Source organism: Euphorbia lathyris, chromosome 7, assembly GCF_963576675.1.
Source record: "Euphorbia lathyris chromosome 7, ddEupLath1.1, whole genome shotgun sequence".
Classification (NCBI taxonomy): Eukaryota; Viridiplantae; Streptophyta; class Magnoliopsida; order Malpighiales; family Euphorbiaceae; genus Euphorbia; species Euphorbia lathyris.
The window spans coordinates 18,934,372-18,957,723 of NC_088916.1; the positions used below are offsets into that span (position 1 = coordinate 18,934,372).

At 36.3% G+C, this 23,352-nt stretch overlaps 1 protein-coding gene across 1 annotated transcript; it reads left to right on the forward strand.

Annotated features, from left to right (window-relative positions):
- Positions 1-17,172: 17,172 nt before the first annotated feature.
- LOC136201425 (serpin-ZX-like) lies at positions 17,173-19,369 on the forward strand. The gene is made up of 2 exons (XM_065992090.1): positions 17,173-17,321; positions 18,540-19,369. The coding sequence occupies exons 1-2, from the start codon at positions 17,214-17,216 to the stop codon at positions 19,332-19,334; spliced, it is 903 nt and encodes a 300-aa protein (XP_065848162.1). The 5' UTR covers positions 17,173-17,213; the 3' UTR covers positions 19,335-19,369.
- Positions 19,370-23,352: the final 3,983 nt, after the last annotated feature.

Below are 23,352 nucleotides of genomic sequence, written 5' to 3' on the forward strand. Positions count from 1 at the left end.
GGCAAGCCAAAGCACAAGCCTTCAGTGTGAATATGCTCAGTGCTGCTGATCTTCATATACCAGTCGAAGTATCCGCTGATGGCGTTGGCATTTTTTATGCGGTCAATGAAAGTGCTGACAAACTCAAAGAGCTTTCACAAGAACTGACTCGCGCTGTCTTAACCGATGCGTTTAAGCTCCCTGAAGTTGACAAAACGGGGGAGAAAGCGCAAGCTGCTAGAGCTCAGCATGAGCAACGTCAGTACAAGAGAAGTCAGTCACAGGGCAAGAAAAAGAAATAGTTAGGCTAGGTCTTAATTTTTGTAATATGTGCTATATGTGCTAATTTATTTCTTTTGCTGTGCAACTGCTGACTTCTATCTATATATCATACTTCCTTTTCATATTCAAATACTGAGTTATGATATATGCTATTAAGTACTGAGTTATTATGTATCTTCGTTTATATCAGCTATGCTTAACACTTATAATATTTATTGACTAAATGATATGCTGATAACATGTTTGACATCATACTATGATCTTATGAAACATTCTGATAAAGAACTCATTGAACAATAATTTGCTCAGCGCGCTCTGTCTATCTAAAACTTCCGCTTAACACTGAGTAAATAGAATATGTAATATAGCTGACCTTCACCTAAAAACTGACCTTAGAATCACTCATTTAAATTCTTAAATGCTGCAATTAAAATTAAGTCAGTAGTGCAACCCTTACGGGGGAGTTTGCTAAATAATATAAGGTCAACTATCATGGGGGAGCTCATACTGAGTTCCTTGCTGAACAGTTTTGCCAACATCAAAATGGGGGAGTTTGTTGAAACACCTTTCCACATAATTTTGATTTGACAAAATTGTTTAAGTATAAATTAGAATATATATTCTAAACACACTAAGTTTAAATGCGTTGATTTATTCTACTAATGTGTTTGTTCAATGTTGAGTATAAATGTTATAAGTCATAAGGATTGGAAGGCCCAAGCCCAATACGGAAGCCAAGGCCCAAGTCAAACAACTCAGTACACTCGACCCGCGTATGTCAAGACGTTGTCGTTTTGGACAAAAACGCAACTCAGCAAACAGAAGGATCTAGAAGACCTTCAGGAACAACTTCACAATGAAGCTGTTGAGTAGTCTCGATAAAGCGTACAAGACAGCAGACCGGCAAAGGAAAACTTCCAGACAAAGTGTTTCCTCTTTTAGTAAAGTTCAGACGACACAGTATGCTGTCCAGTTGACTTTACCATAAAAGGAGAGACCATCTGCTGTGCTGACCGAGGACAGAAGATACACGATTGTGATTGGCCAAGAGCTCTGTGCAAGTCAGGATGACAACGACACATAGCCGTTTCCCTCCAACAGTTATTTCGAAATTCGAAATGACCGAATGGCCAGACGTCTCTATAAATAGTGCCATCACAAGCTTCACAACACACAGAACTTGATCAAGCCATTACGCTGTCCAAATCTCTACAAGTTCTGCAAGCAAGAAGCAAAGCAAATTCTTACACTACAAAGCCTACTCATTTGTGTAAAAGTCTAGAGTGATTGTTTTTCAATCATCTAAGGTGTTCTAGCAATTGTTGTTTAGGACAAAATCTTTATCATTTCTAGAAGTAGAAAGGAGAGGCTGAGTACTCGGTTTTAAGTACTCAGCGGAGAGATTAGGATTGAGTAGAAGTATAGAGGAAGGTACTCTTGTCATACTCAATTGCTGATATTGTAAAAGGTTTGAGGCTCTACCTTTAAAGAGCTCAGTAGAGGATTTGAAATCTCGGAAGTGTTCCGGGGACAAGACATAGGCTTAGAAGAAGCCGAACCTGGATAAATCTGCTGAGTGAAGTATTTCTAAACCTTAACTCCTTATTTACATTGCTTGCTTAAAACAAACTAAAACTGACCAAGTAAAAGAGGTCAAGCTGAGTTGTGCGCTACCAACGAGAAGGTTCAGGAATAGACTCTAAGTGCTATTTCCTGACCTAAGCAACGAAGCTGTCCTAGTCACTAGTTGACTAAGCCAGTGTCTTGCTGAGTGCTAAGCGCCTCTGTTAGATAAACTTTTCTTAAAGAAAAGAAATCTGCCCAAATTATTTTAAAAAGGTAAAATAGTTCCTAACCCCCCCTTGGAACTATATTTGCAACCTTACAAGGGACCAACACCCACGTCTTCCTACACCAACTAGGACACGAAAATAGGTCAAAACGAGGCCCGAGACGCATCTATAAATAGGGTTTTTCAATTGTAATTCAATATCTTTCATTTTTGTAAATTATTTTAGCTTTCCCCTTGTAATTCCTCTTCATCTTCTCCATCTTCCTCAACCTCCATTGAAGCTCCTTCAATGCTTTCTACCGAGGAATTATCAAGGTCCGTCCTTAAGATCAAGTCGCCGGCTGCAGAGTAAACAGGTTCCCTAAAAGGGATTTTTGTATCTCCTTTTATCTTTCCATGTTTGTATTCTTCGATACAGTTGCCGAACTTGACTTATTGTATCTTGTGACAATTGCTTTCGCCTTTAATAATAATTTAGCTCTTGTTTTGTTCTATGTTTATTGTTTAATCTCTGTCTTACGCTTTATTCAATTGGTTTAACTCATTCAAAAGCCCCAAAATCTAGTAGGCACATATTGCGAGCTGAATCTGACCTAGTCAGAGCCTAGGAGATTGACGACCTCTTAGTTGATTAAGCGCCAATTTACTGAGCCTTAGACCTAGTTTCGGCCTTAGGGAATCACGCGCTAGGAACCTCAGGAGGGTAAGTAGGGTTAATCGCCTTGAATACAAGTGACTCAGATTAGGTTTTTATTCAATAGACTTGATAATCTATCTTTATTATTATCGTTCATACCATGTTCCTTCGAATAGTTTCATTAATGAAAGATCAATTAGGGGTAGAGTAACTTAGTTAGGCATAGAATAACTTAGCTAGAATTAGATAACTAGTTAGAATTAGATAACTTAGCTAGGATTAGCATAATTCAACCTAGGAGTAGATTAATTAAACAAACCAAACTCAAAACCCCCTAAGCCTAGATAACATCCGAGATCGAGTAGCTCGGTACTTGCAGAAATAAATCCTGTGGACGATAACCTGGACTTAAACCAGAAATTTATTACTTGATAACGACGGGGTACACTTATCCCTCAGTGAGTACCCCGTCGTTATCAAGTAATAAATTTCTGGTTTAAGTCCAGGTTATCGTCCATAGGATTTATTTCTGCAAGTACCGAGCTACTCGATCTCGGATGTTATCTAGGCTTAGGGGGTTTTGAGTTTAGTTTGTTTAATTAATCTACTCCTAGGTTGAATTATGCTAATCCTAGCTAAGTTATCTAATTCTAACTAGTTATCTAATTCTAGCTAAGTTATTCTATGCCTAACTAAGTTACTCTACCCCTAATTGATCTTTCATTAATGAAACTATTCGAAGGAACATGGTATGAACGATAATAATAAAGATAGATTATCAAGTCTATTGAATAAAAACCTAATCTGAGTCACTTGTATTCAAGGCGATTAACCCTACTTACCCTCCTGAGGTTCCTAGCGCGTGATTCCCTAAGGCCGAAACTAGGTCTAAGGCTCAGTAAATTGGCGCTTAATCAACTAAGAGGTCGTCAATCTCCTAGGCTCTGACTAGGTCAGATTCAGCTCGCAATATGTGCCTACTAGATTTTGGGGCTTTTGAATGAGTTAAACCAATTGAATAAAGCGTGAGACAGAGATTAAACAATAAACATAGAACAAAACAAGAGCTAAATTATTATTAAAGGCGAAAGCAATTGTCACAAGATACAATAAGTCAAGTTCGGCAACTGTATCGAAGAATACAAACATGGAAAGATAAAAGGAGATACAAAAATCCCTTTTAGGGAACCTGTTTACTCTGCAGCCGGCGACTTGATCTTAAGGACAGACCTTGATAATTCCTCGGTAGAAAGCTTTGAAGGAGCTTCAATGGAGGTTGAGGAAGATGGAGAAGATGAAGAGGAATTACAAGGGGAAAGCTAAAATAATTTACAAAAACGAAAGATATTGAATTACAATTGAAAAACCCTATTTATAGATGCGTCTCGGGCCTCGTTTTGACCTATTTTTGTGTCCTAGTTGGTGTAGGAAGACGTGGGGTCGAATGTGGCTTCGTGGGGGCGGAATTGGTCTTTTTGAACAATTCCCACAGGGCTGCTCGCCGAGCAGGAAAGGCTGCTCGGCGAGCAGGGCTGCTCGCGCCGAGCAGCCCCCTGCTCGGCGAGCAGGCTCCTGCTCGGCGAGCAGAAATGGCCCCTGGGGCCTTGCTCGCCGAGCGTTTTCGCCCGAAGCGCGCTCGATCCAAGCTCGATGAGTTCCGCGACCTTTTTCGTCCGACTTCACACCTGCACACGCATAAAAACTCCGGAAAACATTAGTCCAAAAGCCAAATTGATCCGTCAATCGCTTATTTTGAGAAAACGCTTCGTTTGGTGCGACTTTTGACGGACCAATTAGCTTCAAAAGATAACGGAATTCTAATACGCATGCTATTTCGGCCGTATTTGCCTAAATTGATTACAAAACGAGCCTAAACGACGAAAAGTAAATAGAATGTTCTCAATTCCTAACTAACTCACACAAAAGCATTTAAATGCCAGAATTGCTCGCTTATTAGCCAAATAACCCTAAAAACCGTCCTAAAACCGTACCCAAAGATAGGGGTTTTTGACCCCTATCAACAACTTCCTAGGAAATGGCATCCTCCAGAGGTGCTTTTTCTTTCCAGCTTGTCTCGGCCATAGTCAGCGTCAGTGTATCCAATGAGTGTAAAGTCATGAGTATTTGGATACCACAAACCTGCATTAACTGAGCTTTGCAAATATCTAAGGATCCTTTTTACAGCTATGTAATGGGATTCCTTAGGGTTAGCCTGATATCTAGCACAATAACATACTGAGAACTGAATGTCCGGTCTACTTGCTGTTAAGTAAAGTAAAGAGCCAATCATACCTCGGTACAACTTGCTGTCTACTGACTTACCATTTTCATCAGCACAGAGGACAGTGTCAGTGCCCATAGGAGTGGATATTGGCTTACAATGTTCTAGTTCATATTTCTTCAATATCTCCTTGGCATATTTAGCTTGACTGATGAATATGCCATTCTTTCCTTGTTTAATTTGAAGTCCAAGGAAGAAGTTGAGTTCTCCCATCATTGACATTTCGAATTCAGTCTGCATTTGCTTGCTAAATTCCTTGCACATAGATTCATTAGTAGCACCAAATATGATGTCATCTACATATATTTGTGCCAGCAGGGTATCTTTACCCTTTCTCTTAATGAATAAGGTTGTATCAACTTGACCCCTGACATAATTTCTAGTCAGTAAGAAGTTGGTCAGCCTCTCATACCAAGCACGTGGTGCTTGCTTGAGGCCATACAGAGCCTTTTTGAGTTTGTAAACGTGGTTTGGGAACTTAGGATCCTCAAACCCTGGAGGCTGATTGACGTAGACCTCCTCGTTTATTACTCCATTAAGAAATGCACTTTTAACATCCATTTGAAACAGTTTAAAATTCATATAAGATGCATATGCACATAAAATCCTAATTGCTTCTAGCCTTGCCACTGGGGCAAAGGTCTCACCATAGTCAATACCTTCTTGCTGACTGTAGCCCTGAGCTACAAGTCTTGCCTTGTTTCTGACTACGTTTACTTGTTCATCCAGCTTGTTCCTGAAGACCCATCTTGTTCCAATGGTCTTTTGGCTCCTTGGATGTGGCACTAGCTCCCATACATTATTCCTCCTGAATTGGTCGAGTTTCTCTTGCATGGCATTCATCCAGAATTCGTCATGCTCAGCTTCGGCAAAGTTCTTCGGCTCCTGAACTGAGACGAAAGCTACATTGCCGAGATACTTCCTTAGTTGATTCCTTGTCATCAGCGTATTTCCAGCTGAGTCAAGAATTGCATTTTCTGAATGCCCTCTTGGGCCTCTTATCTCCTTGGGTAGATTCATGTCTTGTTCTACTCGTGTTTCAACATTCTCTGCAGAAGTAGATTGGTCAGTGAAAGTAATTTTAGGTTCACTCTTACTCTTGGTCAGCCGTTTTGTGAAGGACTCAGTAGCTGGTTCTTGAACAGCAGGTGTTGAGTTTGGTTCATCTTCTATCAGCGGCTGGTATCTTCCTGCAGGGTCAGTTTCATCGAATTGCACATGTATAGATTCTTCTAATACTTGGGTTTTCTTATTAAAAACTCTGTATGCTTTGCTGTTTGTTGAGTAGCCTAGAAAGATAGCCTCATCAGCTTTTGAATCAAATTTGGCTAAGCTATCTTTGGTATTTAAAATAAAACATCTACAGCCAAAGGCACGAAAGTATCCAATGTTAGGCTTTCGTCCTTTCCAAAGTTCATAAGGGGTTTTCTTAAGTATAGGTCTGACTAGAGCCCTATTTAGAATATAGCATGCTGTGTTAACAGCTTCTCCCCAAAAATACTTTGAAAGCCTATGCTCATCCAGCATTGTCCTGGCTATTTCAACCAAAGTCCTATTCTTCCTTTCAACAACCCCATTTTGTTGAGGCGTTCTAGGAGCAGAGAAATTGTGGTCAATGCCGCTGGCTTCACAGAATTCAACAAACTTTTGGTTTTTGAATTCTCCACCGTTATCACTACGGATATGAGCTAATTTTAGGTCTTTTTCATTTTCAATTTTTCTAACCAAGTTTGAAAATGTCTCAAAGGTCTCATCCTTGCTGGTCAGCAAGATAACCCACGTATACCGAGAGAAGTCATCTACAATGACCAAGGAAAATCTTCTTCCACCCAGACTCAGCGGCTGGACTGGACCAAAGAGATCCAAGTGTAGTAATTCTAACGGACGTTTAGTTGAGACAATGTTTTTACTCTGAAAAGATTGTTTGGTTTGTTTTCCAGCTTGGCAAGCGTGGCATAATTGATCTTTTTGAAATTTAAGTTCAGGCAGGCCCTCAACCAATTGCTTTCTTGCTAGTTTGGCCAGGAGGTCCATGCTTACATGACCAAGTCTCCTGTGCCATAGCCAAGAATTTTCTTCCTTTGTTACTAAGCACACAGTTTTTGAAAACTTTTTCTCTAAGTCTAGCATAATGACATTATCTATCCGAGGGGCAGTTAAAATTAACTCATTAGTTTTACCCTCGTATATTTTACATCCAGTAGCATCAAATATAACTTTTCTCCCATTGTCACATAGTTGAGCTACGCTGAGTAAGTTATATTTGAGTCCGCTGACTAGGGAGACAGATTCAATAGTAGGGTTACCTCCGATGATTCCTGAGCCTACTATCTTACCCTTCTTGTTGTCTCCAAAACTTACACTTCCTCCTCGTTTACGTTCAAACGTGATGAACTGAGTTTCATCACCCGTCATATGCCTTGAGCATGCGCTGTCAATATACCACATCTTTGACTTCTCGGCACATCTCAGGCTTACCTGTATTGTAACTAGTTACTTTTAGGTACCCAATTCTTTTTGGGTCCTGACTTGTTAGGTGCAACAGGTATAGCATCATATTTTATTTTATGGCGACATATATGGACAGTATGGCCATTCTTTCCACAGAAGTCACAACTGACCTTCTGTTTAGGATTTTTTACTGACTTGTCAGCACCCTAGTGCTGAGCGTGCCAGCACACTTTAGTAGTGTGTCCTAACTTCCCACAAAAGTCACATTGGACTCTTCGCTGGGGATTTCGTCTCTGCTGAGTACCTTAGTACTGTGTACCTTGATACTGAGTTCTCAGCGGAAAATTGTTTTTGTTTGGAACCTTTAATTAGTTCTGAATGGTTGTGACATCCTTCCTCAGTTTCTTTGAAACTGACTGGACTTCAGAGACAGACTCATGAATGGTTTTCATATTTTCATGCAAAACTGAGTTGTCCTAAAGAAGATATCTGAGGTCACTCAGTTTGACCTCTTCTACTTCATCACAGCGCCGGCTGAGTGCTTTAATCTTCCTGTTACACTTTTTAACAAGTGTATAGAGATCACTCAGGGCGTTACCCATTTCATTTCTGAGTTGAGAGAGTGAGATTACCTCATTAGATTGCTCTCCATTATCTGACTCATCAGATTGGTCAGCATGCTCAGAAATGCATGGCTCAGCAAGTTCGTCAGCCATAAAGCATATCTTCGCTGACTCGGTGGCCTCAGTTTCTATTGATGAAGATTCATCACTGTCACTCCAAGTAGCCACCATTGCCTTCTTCCCACTTTGCTTGTCTTTCCTCAGCGTGGGGCAGTTTGACTTAATATGGCCATATTGATGGCACTCAAAGCATGTAATGGGCTTTGAGCTGTCCTTTCTGTATTTGTTGTCGCTTGAGTCAGCCGTATACTTATCAAACTTTTTGTAAGGCTTTTTAGAATATTTGTCGTTCTTCCTGAACAGCCTCTTCATCTTTCTTGTGAACATAGCCATCTCCTCATCATCAGTTGAACTCCCGTCAGTGGAGTCAGCCTTCATGACAAGTGACTTCTGCTTCTTTTCATCAGATTTTTCCTTCACCTTAAAGTTTTTCATGGATATCTCATGGGTCAGCAATGAACCGATGAGTTCGTCATATTTATAGGTGGTTAAATCCTGAGCTTCCTCAACTGCTGTCTTCTTTGCTTGCCAGTCTTTTGGAAGACTCCTGAGTATCTTTTTGACTTGTTCTTCCTCAGTGAATATTTTCCCAAGTCTCTTGAGCTCATTAATGATGTTGGTGAACCTTGCGTTCATGTCTGAAATGCCCTCATCATTGTTCATCTCGAACAGCTCGTACAGTCTCATCTGCTGATTCACCTTGGATTCTTTTACTTTGTTTGTTCCCTCGTAGGTGACTTCCAGCTTCTTCCAGATCTCTTGTGCCGACTCACAACCTGAGATTTTGTTATATTCTGCAGCATCGAGCGCACAGTGAAGCATATTGATAGCCGAAGCATGATTTTGTAGCTTCTTGAGATCATCCTCTGTCCATTCAACCTCAACTTTAACAACTGACTGGCCAGCAACAACTTTCACAGGTACAAACGGGCCTTGGACTATAGATAGCCAGGCACTCATGTTTGTAGCTTGAATGAAGTTCTTCATCCTATTCTTCCAAAAGGTATAGTTTGACCCGAAGAATAGGGGAGGCCTAGTAATGGACAGCCCCTCAGGTAATATCTGAGTTGTCTGGTTTCCAGGGAGAAACCGAGTGCTGTTTTCACCCATGGTATGGATCAACTCAAGGTTGTTAGACCTTTAGTAATGAGCTTTTAGGCTCTGATACCACTTGTTGGTCCCTTGTAAGGTTGCAAATATAGTTCCAAGGGGGGGTTAGGAACTATTTTACCTTTTTTAAATGATTAGGGCAAATTTCTTTTTCTTAAGAAAAGATTATATGACAGCGGCGCTGATCAATCGACAAGACACTGGCTTAGTCAACTAGTGACTAGGTCAGTTTCGTTGCTTAGGTCAGGAAATAGCACTTAGAGTCTATTCTTGAACTAATTCGTTGGCAGCGCACAACTCAGCTTGACCTCTTTTACTTGGTCAGTTTTAGTTTGTTTTAAGCAAGCAGTATAAATAAGGAGTTAAGGTTTAGAAATACTTCACTCAGCAGATTTATCCAGGTTCGGCTTCTTCTAAGCCTACGTCCTGTCCCCGGAACACTTCCGAGATTTCGAATCCTCTACTGAGCTCTTTAAAGGTAGAGCCTCAAACCTTTTACAATATCAGCAATTGAGTATGACAAGAGTACCTTCCTCTATACTTCTACTCAATCCTAATCTCTCCGCTGAGTACTTAAAACCGAGTACTCAGCCTCTCCTTTCTATTCCTAGAAATGATTAAGATTTGTCCTAAACAACAATTGCTAGAACACTTTAGATGATTGAGGATCAATCACTCTAGACTTTTACACAAATGAATAAGCTTGTAGTGTAAGAATTTGCTTTGCTTTTGATGGAGAACTTTTGTACACGTTTGGTCAGCGTAACGACTTTTGCTCAAAGTTCTCTATTGAATGTGGATTCTGAATGCTCTATTTATAGAGAGCTGTGAGAGCTTCTGGTTATTTCGAATTTCGAAATAACCGTTGGAGGAAAACGGATTCATGTCGCTTTCACTCAGTCTGTTCAGCAGTTCTCTTAGCCAATCAGATTCCAGCATCTTCTGTTCTTCGGTCAGTGTGGCAGTATGTTCCTCCATTATAGGTAACGTCAACCAGACAGCTTGCTGCGTCTTCTGATCTTTACTAAAAGAGGAAATACTTTGTCTGGAAGCTGCCTTGAGGTCAGCGGCTGTCTTGTACGTTTTGTCGAGACAGCTCAGCAGCTTCATGCCGAAGTTGTCTACGTGGATCTTCTCGATCCTTCATTGGTGAGCTGCGTTTCAATACTCAACGGCATCGTTTTGAAATACGCGGGCTGAGTGATCTTGGGCTTGTTTGACTTGGGCCTTGACTTCCATATAGGGCTTGGGCCTTATGATCTTTATGTCTTATAACGATTATAAACTCAACATTGAACAAACACATTAGTAACAATAAATCAAAGCATTTAAACTTAGTGTGTTGTAGAATATTTAATTTCACTTAATTAATTTTATCAAATCAAAATCCCGTGGAAAGGTGTTTCAACAATTTAAAATTTAAAATGGAAATCAAAGCCACGTAGTTCTTCTTAGATTTTACTACACACTGTTTCTTTTTTATTTACCCTTGTATCTTCATAACTTACTTGAAATGATAAATTGTTTATGCAATTCATTTTTTGAATTAAATTATTCATGGTATATACATATTTAACCCTATAAACGACTCTTTTTACCAAACCAATTCAACCAAGGTTTAAACCATTTTGTTTTACAATAGAATATAATTTCAAAATTTTAATTCTAAAACTACTCATTCTATCAAATATACCCGATTATATTCCAAATCATCCCAACGTGCTAAAATGACCAATATATATACATATTGATTCATAAACGAATCAAATTCCAAGTCTAACTCGACCATTTTTTTTTATCATTGAACCGTTTTTATCAAACGAATTAACCAAGTCTAATACGACTCTTTTACAAAACGAATTAACCCAAGGTCTAACATGCCTCTTTTACCTAAGAACCGTTTTATTAGAATTTTGTAGTCCCACATTAATAATAATGCATTTAAGATAAATTTTCAGCATCCTACCTTTTACTAATAATATCATTTTGAAACTATAATATAAATAAATAATTGTTTATAGTCCTTTTGCTTAATAACAATATTTTTCTTTATAGTACTTAATTATGTGAAACTACTTATATTGTAACTATATAAACACAAAAAATGTTGCTTGTTTCTCATTTTTTTCTACTCCTGGAAACTACTCTCCAAAATTCTTAATAAGCTGACTTGGATTAAAAAGGATACTTAATTTCAAGACAAACGTAGTATTTTGCAGTTAGAATCAGATCCAAACACAAGAATAACTCACAACCAAGAACCAACTCAATTACGGTAACAACTCATGTTATTAAAGAAAGAAAACCATGTTCCTAATCTGAAAGAAAAAATATCCCAGAAAATCAGTAGAGGAGGTCATCTTCCTCCTTCATCCTATTTCAATCCGAACCCCAAACAGAAAACCTCAAAAACCCGCGCTCTTGGTTCGATCGAAGAACTCAGACAATAATAACATATATCATATATCAGGAAACTATGTCAGTATAAATCTCAGAACATGAGAAATCAAGAACGGGAACCTAAATACAATTTTACCTTTGAACGCCGCAGTGCATGTTCAATTCGGACCACTAGGAGTTCCGAGAAAAAACCCCGTTAAAGACTTCGGATCTCCACCGCCGTATACAAGCACGGAATTAAACCCCACAAAGATTTAAGAAGATTGGGTTTAAAAATAAATAAATGATCCTTTAGCACCACCAAGAATCCTCTTAGGAAGAACATCAAGAAGGATATGAATTTTCTTCCTCTTGTAATTCATCGTTTCTAATATTTATCTTTTTTTTTTATACCTCTCCCAGACAACCTTTCAAAAACTTCCCTATATCTCCTTTTTAATCATTTTCTAAAAATGATTTTTACTTCCATAAAGATGTTTTCATAAGTGACACATGCTATAATATTGATTTCTTAAATGACACATGCCATCTACTTGGCACAATATGAAATTTATACCATATATATATGTAGAATAAATTTAATCTTAAGTGACACATGCACATTATATAAATTTATACTATATACATGAAAAATAAAAATTAACAAAATAAATTTTGCATTATAAAATATAATGAATACATAAAAAAAATTCAGGACATTATGCTTTTACTAAAAAGAAAGTTGTCGTTTATTTTTTTATTTTACTTTGACATTTCTAAAATCTTACTTAATACAATTTACCAATACAATATAGTAATCATCCAAATTTATAAATTCCAAATTGATCTTATGACTTTAAATAATTGATATAACTCTTGATATAGAAATAACTCTCAATATACACTTTTAACACCTAATTAGTTAATCAATGATCTTGAAAATATATTTTTTTTAAATTTTGCGCAATGCTCTTACATTAAAGAAGAAAGAAAAATCCCCACCAGATCCGGATGTGATTCGAATCCATGACCTCCCAAGGCATAGGTAAGCTCTCAACCACTAGGCTAAGAGCTTCACCACGATCTTGAAAATATTATATAGTCCAATCTCACATTATAAATAATATTTTTAGATACGAACGTGACAATTCTCTCCTCTTTAAGAAATTTTGTCCTCAAAATTCCTAAATCTTATACTCAATCTCATCTATTTTAAATCCCAAATTTTCTTTTTCAAATCTCTCTAAATTGGATAGTCAATTAAATTGAATAGTCGAATATACTCATTCATCGTTCATCAATATCTTTCAAAATATCATTTCAACAAAGCATTTCTTTAAAAACATTATATTTTAATCAATTTAACATATGTATCCATCAGAAAGTATCCCCTTTATCATATCTCTAATCATATTCATGCTCGAGATATTTCATAACATTGCTTATCCCCGTATGGTCTTACCCAACACTTATTTGTCATACCCGATAGGTCTTTCAACTGTGTACACATGCCATGTCCCTCACTGAATATGGTCTTTAAATATCGAAACCACCGGTCCGGACTACTCCCGATGGATACTAAACATTTTGTTATTAAAATACCAAATATCCAACCAAACTTTGATTTATATAAACGTTTCCATGAAAATAGCAATTTAATCAAAATTCCATAAAGACCATCAAATTCAAACATATTCAAAACATAATGATCATTATATTAACACCTTACTAAAACCAAACTTCAAATCAAATTTCAATATTGTATCCATCGTCGAGTATCCCCTCATATGTCGATCCATAACACATAAACATATTCGAGACATCTCTTTAACATTGCCTAATCCCGTATTGGTCTTACCCAACACTTCGCTGCCAATACATGATTAGGTCTTTAGACTGTGTACACATGCCACATTTCTCGCTAAATATGGTCTTTAGATAATAAAACTCACCTATTCGGACTACTTCTGATGGATACCAAAAATACTTTTTTTCCAACTTATATACATAAGTTCTTTTCTCATAGAAAAATCTTAAAAAGTTTCCAACATTAATTCTGAAATTTTCTCTTATCAAAAGTCCAACATTTCATAACCCAAAATTCAACATAAGCTTATCAAAACCGAAAACTTAAAATATATACGCAAAATACTCATAAATATACTCTTTTTTTTTCAATTTAAGCCATAAATCACAAATAAAAGTCGGTTTATGAAAATTTTGATAATTTTAATTTAACAAAGTAAATTGTAAAAGTTAAAGTTATTCCCAATATTATACCGATAACATTTAAAACAATTTTAAATCCAAATATTCTTAGCAGCATATTTCCAATCACCGGATTAGAAACTTTTTAACCAGAATAGTTAAATCGAATCGAAAACCCTATTGAATTCGGAACACTAAAGATTCTATGGAAACCCACTCTCCAAATTATTTCCCTTCCTTTTTTTTCATGCCCAATCACTATATACTTCTAAATTGAATTTTATATAAATTCTCACAAACCCCTCTTACAAATAAGAATTAAAATAGCCTCAATAATACATTTATTGTATTATAAATGAAACATAACAAACTATCAGTTTAGATTCTCCTAACCTTAACTTCATAAAAATTTCCAAAACTTATAATAAAAACTTAAAATCAACCCATGAACTTTTATTTATATCATACCTCCATAACCCCCTAAATGTCCAAATTCTAGAAAACCTTTGGTCATATGTTTTTACTAAGGATTCAGAAAAATATTTGATATATATCATATAATTATATATTTTATACTTTAACGAATACAATATTGATATTAAATTTAAAATTATTCTCTATTATAGTGTCAACTCCAAAATTTCATTCCAATTTCTTTATGAACTATTATCATGAATTCATATTTCTTATATACCTTAAGTTAGGTCCGAAGAATTTAACCTAGGCTCTGATACCAAAATGTCACACCCGACCCTTAACCGCATCGGGCATGAAGGGAATATATCTTAAACCAATTTCCTAACAATTCGTAAGAAACTCTATCACAAATTATCTAAAATTTTATTGTTTATTTGGCTTGGACTTGATAACTCTATCAAGCTTCCTACGTATCCCAAACGCAACGTCATTTAAAATTTAAAATGGAAATCAAAGCCACATAGTTCTTCTTAGATTTTACTACACACTGTTTCTTTTTTATTTACCCTTGTATCTCTATAACTTACTTGAAATGATAAATTGTTTATGCAATTCATTCTTCGAATTAAATTATTCACGGTATATACATATTTAACCCTATAAACGACTCTTTTTACCAAACCAATTCAACCAAGGTTTAAACCATTTTGTTTTACCATAGAATATAATTTCAAAATTTTAATTCTAAAACTACACATTCTATCAAATATACCCGATTATATTCAAAATCATCCCAACGTGCTAAAATGACCAATATATATACATATTGATTCATAAACGAACCAAATTGCAAATCTAACTCGACCATTTTTTTTTATCACTGAACCGTTTTTATCAAACGAATTAACCAAGTCTAATACGACTCTTTTACAAAACGAATTAACCCAAGGTCTAACACGCCTCTTTTACCTAAGAACCGTTTTATTAAAATTTTGTAGTCCCACGTTAATAATAATGCATTTAAGATAAATTTTCAGCATCCTACCTTTTACTAATAATATCATTTTGAAACTATAATATAAATAAATAATTGTTTATAGACCTTTTGCTTAATAACAATATTTTTCTTTATAGTACTTAATTATGTGAAACTACTTATATTGTAATTATATAAACACAAGAAATGTTGCCTGTTTCTCATTTTTTTCTACTCGTGGAAACTACTCTTCAAAATTCTTAATAAGCTGACTCGGATTAAAAAGGATACTTAATTTCAAGACAAACATAGTATTTTGCAGCTAGAATCAGATCCAAACACAAGAATAACTCACAACCAAGAACCAACTCAATTACTGTAACAACTCATGTTATTAAACAAAGAAAACCATGTTCCTAATCTGAAAGAAAAAATATCCCAGAAAATCAGTAGAGGAGGTCATCTTCCTCCTTCATCCTATTTCAATCCGAACCCCAAATAGAAAACCTCAAAAACCTGCGCTCTTGGTTCGATCGAAGAACTCAGACAATAATAACATATATCATATATCAGGAAACTATGTCAGTATAAATCTCAGAACATGAGAAATCAAGAACAGGAACCTAAATACAATTTTACCTTTGAACACCGCAGTGCATGTTCAATTCGGACCACTAGGAGTTCCGAGAAAAAACCCCGTGAAAGACTTCGGATCTCCACCGCCGTATACAAGCACGGAATTAAACCCCACAGAGATTTAAGAAGATTGGGTTTAAAAATAAATAAATGATCCTTTAGCACCACCAAGAATCCTCTTAGGAAGAACAACATGAAGGATATGAATTTTCTTCCTCTTGTAATTCATGGTTTCTAATATTTATCTATTTATTTTTTTTATACCTCTCCGAGACAACCTTTCAAAAACTTCCCTATATCTCCTTTTTAATCATTTTCTAAAAATGATTTTTACTTCCATAAAGATGTTTTCATAAGTGACACATGCTATAATATTGATTTCTTAAATGACACATGCCATCTACTTGGTACAATATAAAATTTATACCATATATATATATGTAGAATAAATTTAATCTTAAGCGACACATGCATATTATATAAATTTATACTATATACATGAAAAATAAAAATTAACAAAATAAATTTTTCATTATAAAATATAATGAATACATAAAAAAAAAATCAGGACATTATGCTTCTACTAAAAAAAAAAGTTGTCGTTTATTTTTTTATTTTACTTTGACATTTCTAAAATCTTACTTAATACAATTTACCAATACAATATAGTAATCATCCAAATTTATAAATTCCAAATTGATCTTATGACTTTAAATAATTGATATAACTCTTGATATTGAAATAACTCTCAATATACACTTTTAACACCTAACTAGTTAATCAATGATCTTGAAAATATTATATAGTCCAATCTCACATTATAAATAATATTTTTGGATACGAACGTGACACTAAATGAATATTTTATACAAGTTCATAAGGCTATCGGGATACTTTAAAAGTTTAGAGGCCCAATCAAGTTTTTTGAACAAGTTCAAAGGACAAATGATGTATTAAATCAAAAAATAAACATTTAATATCTATTTAATTTTATTTACTTTTAAAAAACAATACCTAAATAAAGTGAATATGATAAATTAGAGTTAGGTTATGCTTACTTTATTTTAAAAAAAGTAAATCTTACTTTGTTTTTATCACCATTGGATGAACTTAAGTGAAAAAAACAAAGTAAGCTTTACTTTGTCAAAAACAAAGTAATCAATTAGCTTTCCATTAATCTCATTTATTTCCATTAATCATCTCAGAAAACAAAGGCTAAATATATAGGAATATTAGTGCAAGTACAACTGCTAACAGCAACCACTATAAATATATAAATTCCGGTTGAGTTGACTACGACTCAAATTAGAGAATTAATTCACTACTTTTTCTCTCAAAATCGTTTATTGATCAATTCATCGTCTTCTTCTTAATCGATTACTATGGAGACCAGAACATCTCAAACGAAAAACAACAATTTGGAGTTTGGGATACGAATTGCTACGCACTCCATTCTCAAAGAAATCAACCATGCCTGCAAAAGCAATTTGGTATTTTCTCCTTTATCTTTTCATATAGCTTTGAATATGTTGGCTTCCGGTTCAACCGGTCAGACTTTACAGCAGTTGCTAGGTTTTCTTCAATCCGATTCTGTTACTCATCTCAACGCTCAGTCTTCCTTTTTTATGGAACTTGCCGCCGCCGCCGATACTCATCATCTTCCATCTCCTAATTATCCCTTACTTGAAAACCCTAGCACCCGCACCGGACCTTTCCTGTCCTATCAAAATCCAATCAGCCCCCGGGGACCTTTCATCCCTCCCGTACCTATTTCGTTAGATCCCCACAGCCTCGGCGGACCTTTCATCCCCGAGGTACCTTTTCCGTCATATCAAAATCAAAACAAACCCTGGGGACATGTAAGTCCTGCGGTACCTATTTCGTCATTCCCAAATCCAAGCAGCCGCAGGGAATCTTCTTCTTCCTCTTACCAAAATCCAAGCAGTGGCTACGACGGACCGATTATCTCTTTGGTTAATGCCATATGGGTGGATCAACGTTTCCCAATAAAGCCTCGTTTCAAACAGTTGGCTGATGATGTTTACAAAGCCTCGTTTCCCTATATATTAGACTATTATTTAAGTGTCGCATTGAACATTCTAATTCCAGATAATGTTGATCATTTGTGAGTATATTAGTGAGACTTTAAACATTCGAGACAGTTTGACAAAAGAAAAATTGTTATTAACTTATATGCTGCCAAATTTTATCAGTTTTTTTTTTTTTGTAATTGTTGTCGTGTGACCAAGAGGTCACGGGTTCGAGTCTTAAGAGCGGCCTCTTGCCAAATAAATTGGCAGGCGAAGGCTTGCCTCTGGTACACCCTTGTGGTGGGACCCCTCTCCAGACCCTCGCGTAGTGCAACCAGGCCGCCTTTTTTTTTTTTGTGTTAGATAAACCAGTTTTTTTAAATTTTCCATAACATTTGGTTTCAATTTGCACAATTTGGTAGGCTATGACTAAATTTGCACTATTTTTGTAATGCTACATTTGCATTTATATATTTCTATTATCTTATTATCACATGAACTAACATATTTCCTATGTTAATTAATATATATTTTACATGATTATATATGAAATAATGATAATAGTGTTGAACATTTCAAGTTTGTCTTTCTAATATGTTTAATTTTTTTTCTTTTTTAGTTACAATTCAATAATGTTGATAAAGGATTCACAAACTAAATATTGTTTTGGTTCCACAGAAGGAGGAACTCAGGAATGAAATCAATTCTTGGGCACGAGAAGTATCGAAATGGCACATCGATGAACTTCTTTCAGAAGATTTCTTCAGTAAAGAAGCAATTCTTGTACTTGCAAGTGCACTCTACTTTAAAGGAACATGGCTTCAAAATTTTGATCCCTTAGATACTAGAGATGAAGATTTTCATCTCCTTAATGGACAAACCGTGAGAGTTCCGTTCATGAAGAGATCAAATAGTTACAACTTTTATGGATCGTTTGACGGTTTTAAGCTACTCAAAATGCAATACAAATTTGGCAAATTCGGTGGAAAAAACTACGCCATGTATATCTTTCTTCCTGATAAGAAAGATGGACTACAAGAACTGGTAGAAAAGTTCCACTCTGATCCAAAATTTTTACTTGAGAATCGCAAGCTTCGAGAAGTCAAACTTGATAAACTGTGGTTGCCGAAGTTGAAGTATGAATATGGATTAGATGCTGGTGAGAGCATGATCAAACTGGGATTGGATTTGCCTTTTGATCGGATGAAAGCCGAGATTTATGAGATAGTTGAAACTTTATTCGGAGTAGTTTATTTGTCAAAAGCATTTCAGAAATGTTATATCGAAGTAAATGAGGAAGGCACAATTGCAACTGCGGTTACTGCATTTGAAGTTTGTTTTGGAAGCATCATGCCTTGTATGGAGCCATCTCAACTAAGTTTTGTAGCAGACCATCCGTTTTTGTTTATGATCAAAGAAGAGATTTCTGGTATTCCTCTTTTTGTTGGAGCTGCTCTCAATCCCCTCTTATAGTATCACTGAATTTTAAGATAATAGATTGTTTCTGAGCAAATATTGTGGAGGATTTTTGACGAATTGAATACAGTTTTTAAAGAGAGTATTTTTCATTATAAATTATATTGTTCCGAGAGTATTTTAGAAATTATCTACAGAGTTTGTGAAATGAATTCAGAACTCCAAGTATTATTATTTACCTTGTGCTCAATCCTCTGATATTTGTTGTTTTTACACATTGAGTATTAACTCCATTTTCTTTTATATATGAGCTTACTCCACTGCCGGTCCCGACCTTTTATAGGTTTAGGACGGGACGATAAATTTGGACTTATCATGTATAAACGGATAAATAATTTATTAGTTTCCACTTTTTTACCTTACACTGTTATCTTTTGTCAATATTAACTCTTTAGTCTTTCTGTCTATTTTTTTAGACTTTTAACCGTTATATTTGTCATGGTTGTTCTCAAAGCTAAGATATATTGGGTTAAAAATCTAAAAAAAAAAGGATAAAAGTACCAAATGGTTAATATTGATAAAATATAGGTTTCTTATAATGTACTTTTCAAAATAGAGTAATTAAACAGCATGTTATGTAAAAAGGTGGAGACTAATAAATTATTTACCATAACAAATTGTATTAAATAATTCACGCAACAGGCGTTTTGTTAGTCCACAAAAAAAAGAAATATATATATATATATATATATATATATATTATTAGTTTTAATAAGTATCTAATAGAAATATATAAGGTCTACAATAATCAAACATGTGTGATTTTATTTTTTTTGTAACAATACGGTTCGCATGCTGTGTGACTAAGTTGACATGTCGTGTGAACTAGAGGACTTACCTATGCAATAGCTCGAACACTTCCACACGACGTGTTGATTAGGCACACACCGTGTGTCAGAGAAGAGAAGTATCTGTCTAGAATAGCTCTGGGTTGTATCGCAAAGGGCCACACACAGTGTGGTTTAGCTCATATGTCATGTGCGACAGAAGGTTTGAATCGGTTCAACCACGTTTTAAAGCTCGGGATATCGAAACATCTCAACAAGCCAATGAGTCACTCCTCAAGATTGACACATGTTTTAAACATGTGCAAAATGCCATATTTATAAACACACGAATCACACAAGAGATGGAAAAAGTGGCAAGTGATGTGAGAAAAATAGGAAAAATGAGATGAATGCAAAAAGTGAGAAGATGGTGTGAGTGAATCAAGGAATAGTGGGAAAAATTTACAGTTTACAGCTACCACATCCCGAAAAAAATCTACAAACAGAAGCCAAAACATCATTTCCAACCCCCAAACCAACAAAACAAAAATACCTAACCTATGCCAAAATTTATATAGATTTAAGCTTTGTTCTTTATAGATCTAAGCTCTAAATTCATTTCAGAAACTCCTTTTTCAGCCTCAATTCATTCATTTAAGAATTCATTTACAAGTTCCAATCTTTCAGATTCTCAATCCAGAGTCTAAAGTAAACGTTTTCATAGCTTAAAGTTCATAAGAAGTTAGTTTCAATCCATTTTACTCATTATATCTAACAATTTCGTTTTGATATTTCCAACACTTTACGTCCCGTTTCTGTCCTAAATTCTTACTCACACTCGTTCCTAACATATCAAATTTCAATTTAGGCTTTTGTTTCACCTTACTCTGTGTCCGAAAACTCATTTTACAACTCATTTTTTTAACCCAATCCATTTTACACATTCTACCCAGTAATTTCATTTTTACATTTCCGACCCCTTCTATCCTCAATTTTTACTCACACTTGTTCTTAACATTCTAAGTTTCATTTTAGGCTTCTGCTTCACCTTAATCCATGTCCGAAAATTCATTTACAACCATCTCAAATTTGGTTGTGATATTCTCCCATTTAAGTTATTCGTCTCAACTCCATCCGTCAAATCTCAAAGACTCACCGGACAAGTAAGCCTCGCTTCGATCGCTCAAGTTGCTCGTATTGCTTGTGGATTCTATGTTGATTGTAAGTCAAGGCTTCATTAGAATGGCCAACTTTTGGCTCCAAGGTTGTCATTTTCATTTTAAATTCTAATTTTGCTATTGTTATTTCAATTTCCATTTATATTGTTGCTTTATTTACGCTTAATCATGTAATTGTTTTAGCTATATTTTGATATAGAGACCATTTTCAATCGTAATTATTTGCTTTTGAACAATTGTACTCAAATTATTTTACATTAATAAAGCAGACCATTTTCCATTAATTCTCATGTCGATTTTGCATTTATGTTTCCTTTACTTAGTTTGCAATAGCTATAAATTATCTAGCAAAGTTTTTATAATGGCACTAGGAATCTAAGAGAAATTTTTTTAATCATTGCAAGCCTTGGTGTAATGGTAAATGTTGTTGTCGTGTGACCAAGAGGTCATGAATTCGAGTCTTAGGAACGACCTCTTATGAAATAGGACAAAAGTTGTACACCCGTTGTACAAAAATGAACTAACTCTTATTTATTGTGAGTGGAACAACGGGTCAATGACGAGTTGAAGAAATAACAATGGAGAGACATTATGTACGTGTGGACTATGGATTGAACACTGCATTTTTCCATTGTAGCAACTCTTTAAGGCATTAAATTACTATATTTTTTAGACCAAAATTCTTATCCTCCGTGTTTACCAACTAAGCCTTATCCATGTATATCAATTTCACCAATTATCTACTTTGTGAAAAAAACTGATAGTACGACGACATTTGGGACGAAATATTCCATCATTGAGTCTTAGTCACCGGAAATAATTAGTATTTTTTATTAAATTTTTGCTGTTGATCCCTGTATTTATTTTAAGTGGAATAATGTATAATTATATGCATAAATATGAATTTAAAATTGAAAGTTCAATACAACAAAATATAAATGGCGAAAGAGAGAGAAGGGCGAAAGAGAGAGGGCGAAAGAGAGAGGGCGGCGCTAGGGTTTGCTTTGGACGGGGTTGGCGGTCGTTCGGGGCAGGGGCCGGGGGATTGGGGGGCGGAGGCGGGACAAGGTGCGGATCGGGGATCGGGGGGTGATAGGGGGTTGGAGGAGGCTTCGGCGGCTGGGGAGAGGTGGGTTGGTGAGTCTAGGTTGCGGGATAGGTCTCGGGAAGGGTTGAGATCGCCGGCTGTTGGTGTTGGTGGTGAGGTTGCGACTCGCCTGGCTGGGTTGGGTGAGGCTGTTAGGGGGGACGGTAGGGCTTTTGCGGCTGGGATCTGGGGTTTTGGGGATGGCACGGGGTTGGAAGAGAAGGGTAGTGAGGAGGGCGTTGGGGGGCCTGATCCTGCTGGATCGGCTGCGGATGGGGCTCGCGGGGGGCTGGCTGCCTCCTCGGCTATCTGTTCGGCCAAGAGGCCGCCTGCCTCTTGTGAGGAGCCGAGTGGCTCCGCCGAAGGTGTCGGGGTTTGGCCTTCCTCTGCGGGCGCCGGTTTTGGACACTGGGCAGGTGTTGCGGGCTTTAGGCCTGCCTCTATCGGTCCTCTCCCGGGCTCTGTTGGTCTGGTTGGAGGTGCTGTTGGAGGGTTGGATGTCTTGGGTCTAAATAATTCTCCTAAGATTATGTATGTTAGCCAAGGTCAGGGGAATGTGCTGTCTCCCAGGAATGTTATAGGTTCAAATGGGGTAGGTAAAGGGTCTTGGAGAGATACTGTTATGGGGGTGGTTGATGAAGAACCTGGTCCTGAAGAGGTTCAAATGATAGGAGAGTCGGAGAATCTGTTTTCTGATTCTGACGATGATGAAGGTGCCCAGGATGATCCTCTTTGTCCGGTTCTCAGATTGTCTTCAGCAGAGAAGCGCGAACTTAGAGAGAAGTGGAAGGTGTCTTTAATAGTGAAGGTGCTGGGTAAGAGGATTAGTTTTAACTATTTTTCCCAGAGGATTCATTCCCAGTGGGTGAAGAAAGGGAAAGTCAGTATTACTGACATTGAAAATGACTACTACATCATCAAATTTACCAGTGTGGAGGATTATAATACTGTGATCATGGGAGGCCCGTATATTATTGCAAACC

Excerpts from the sequence above, each read along its gene's own strand:
- LOC136201425 (XM_065992090.1), top strand. The coding sequence starts at position 17,214 with ATGGAGACCAGAACATCTCAAACGAAAAACAACAATTTGGAGTTTGGG. Across the intron at positions 17,322-18,539 it reads ATGCCTGCAAAAGCAATTTG|AAGGAGGAACTCAGGAATGA; the intron begins GTATTTTCTCCT and ends TTGGTTCCACAG.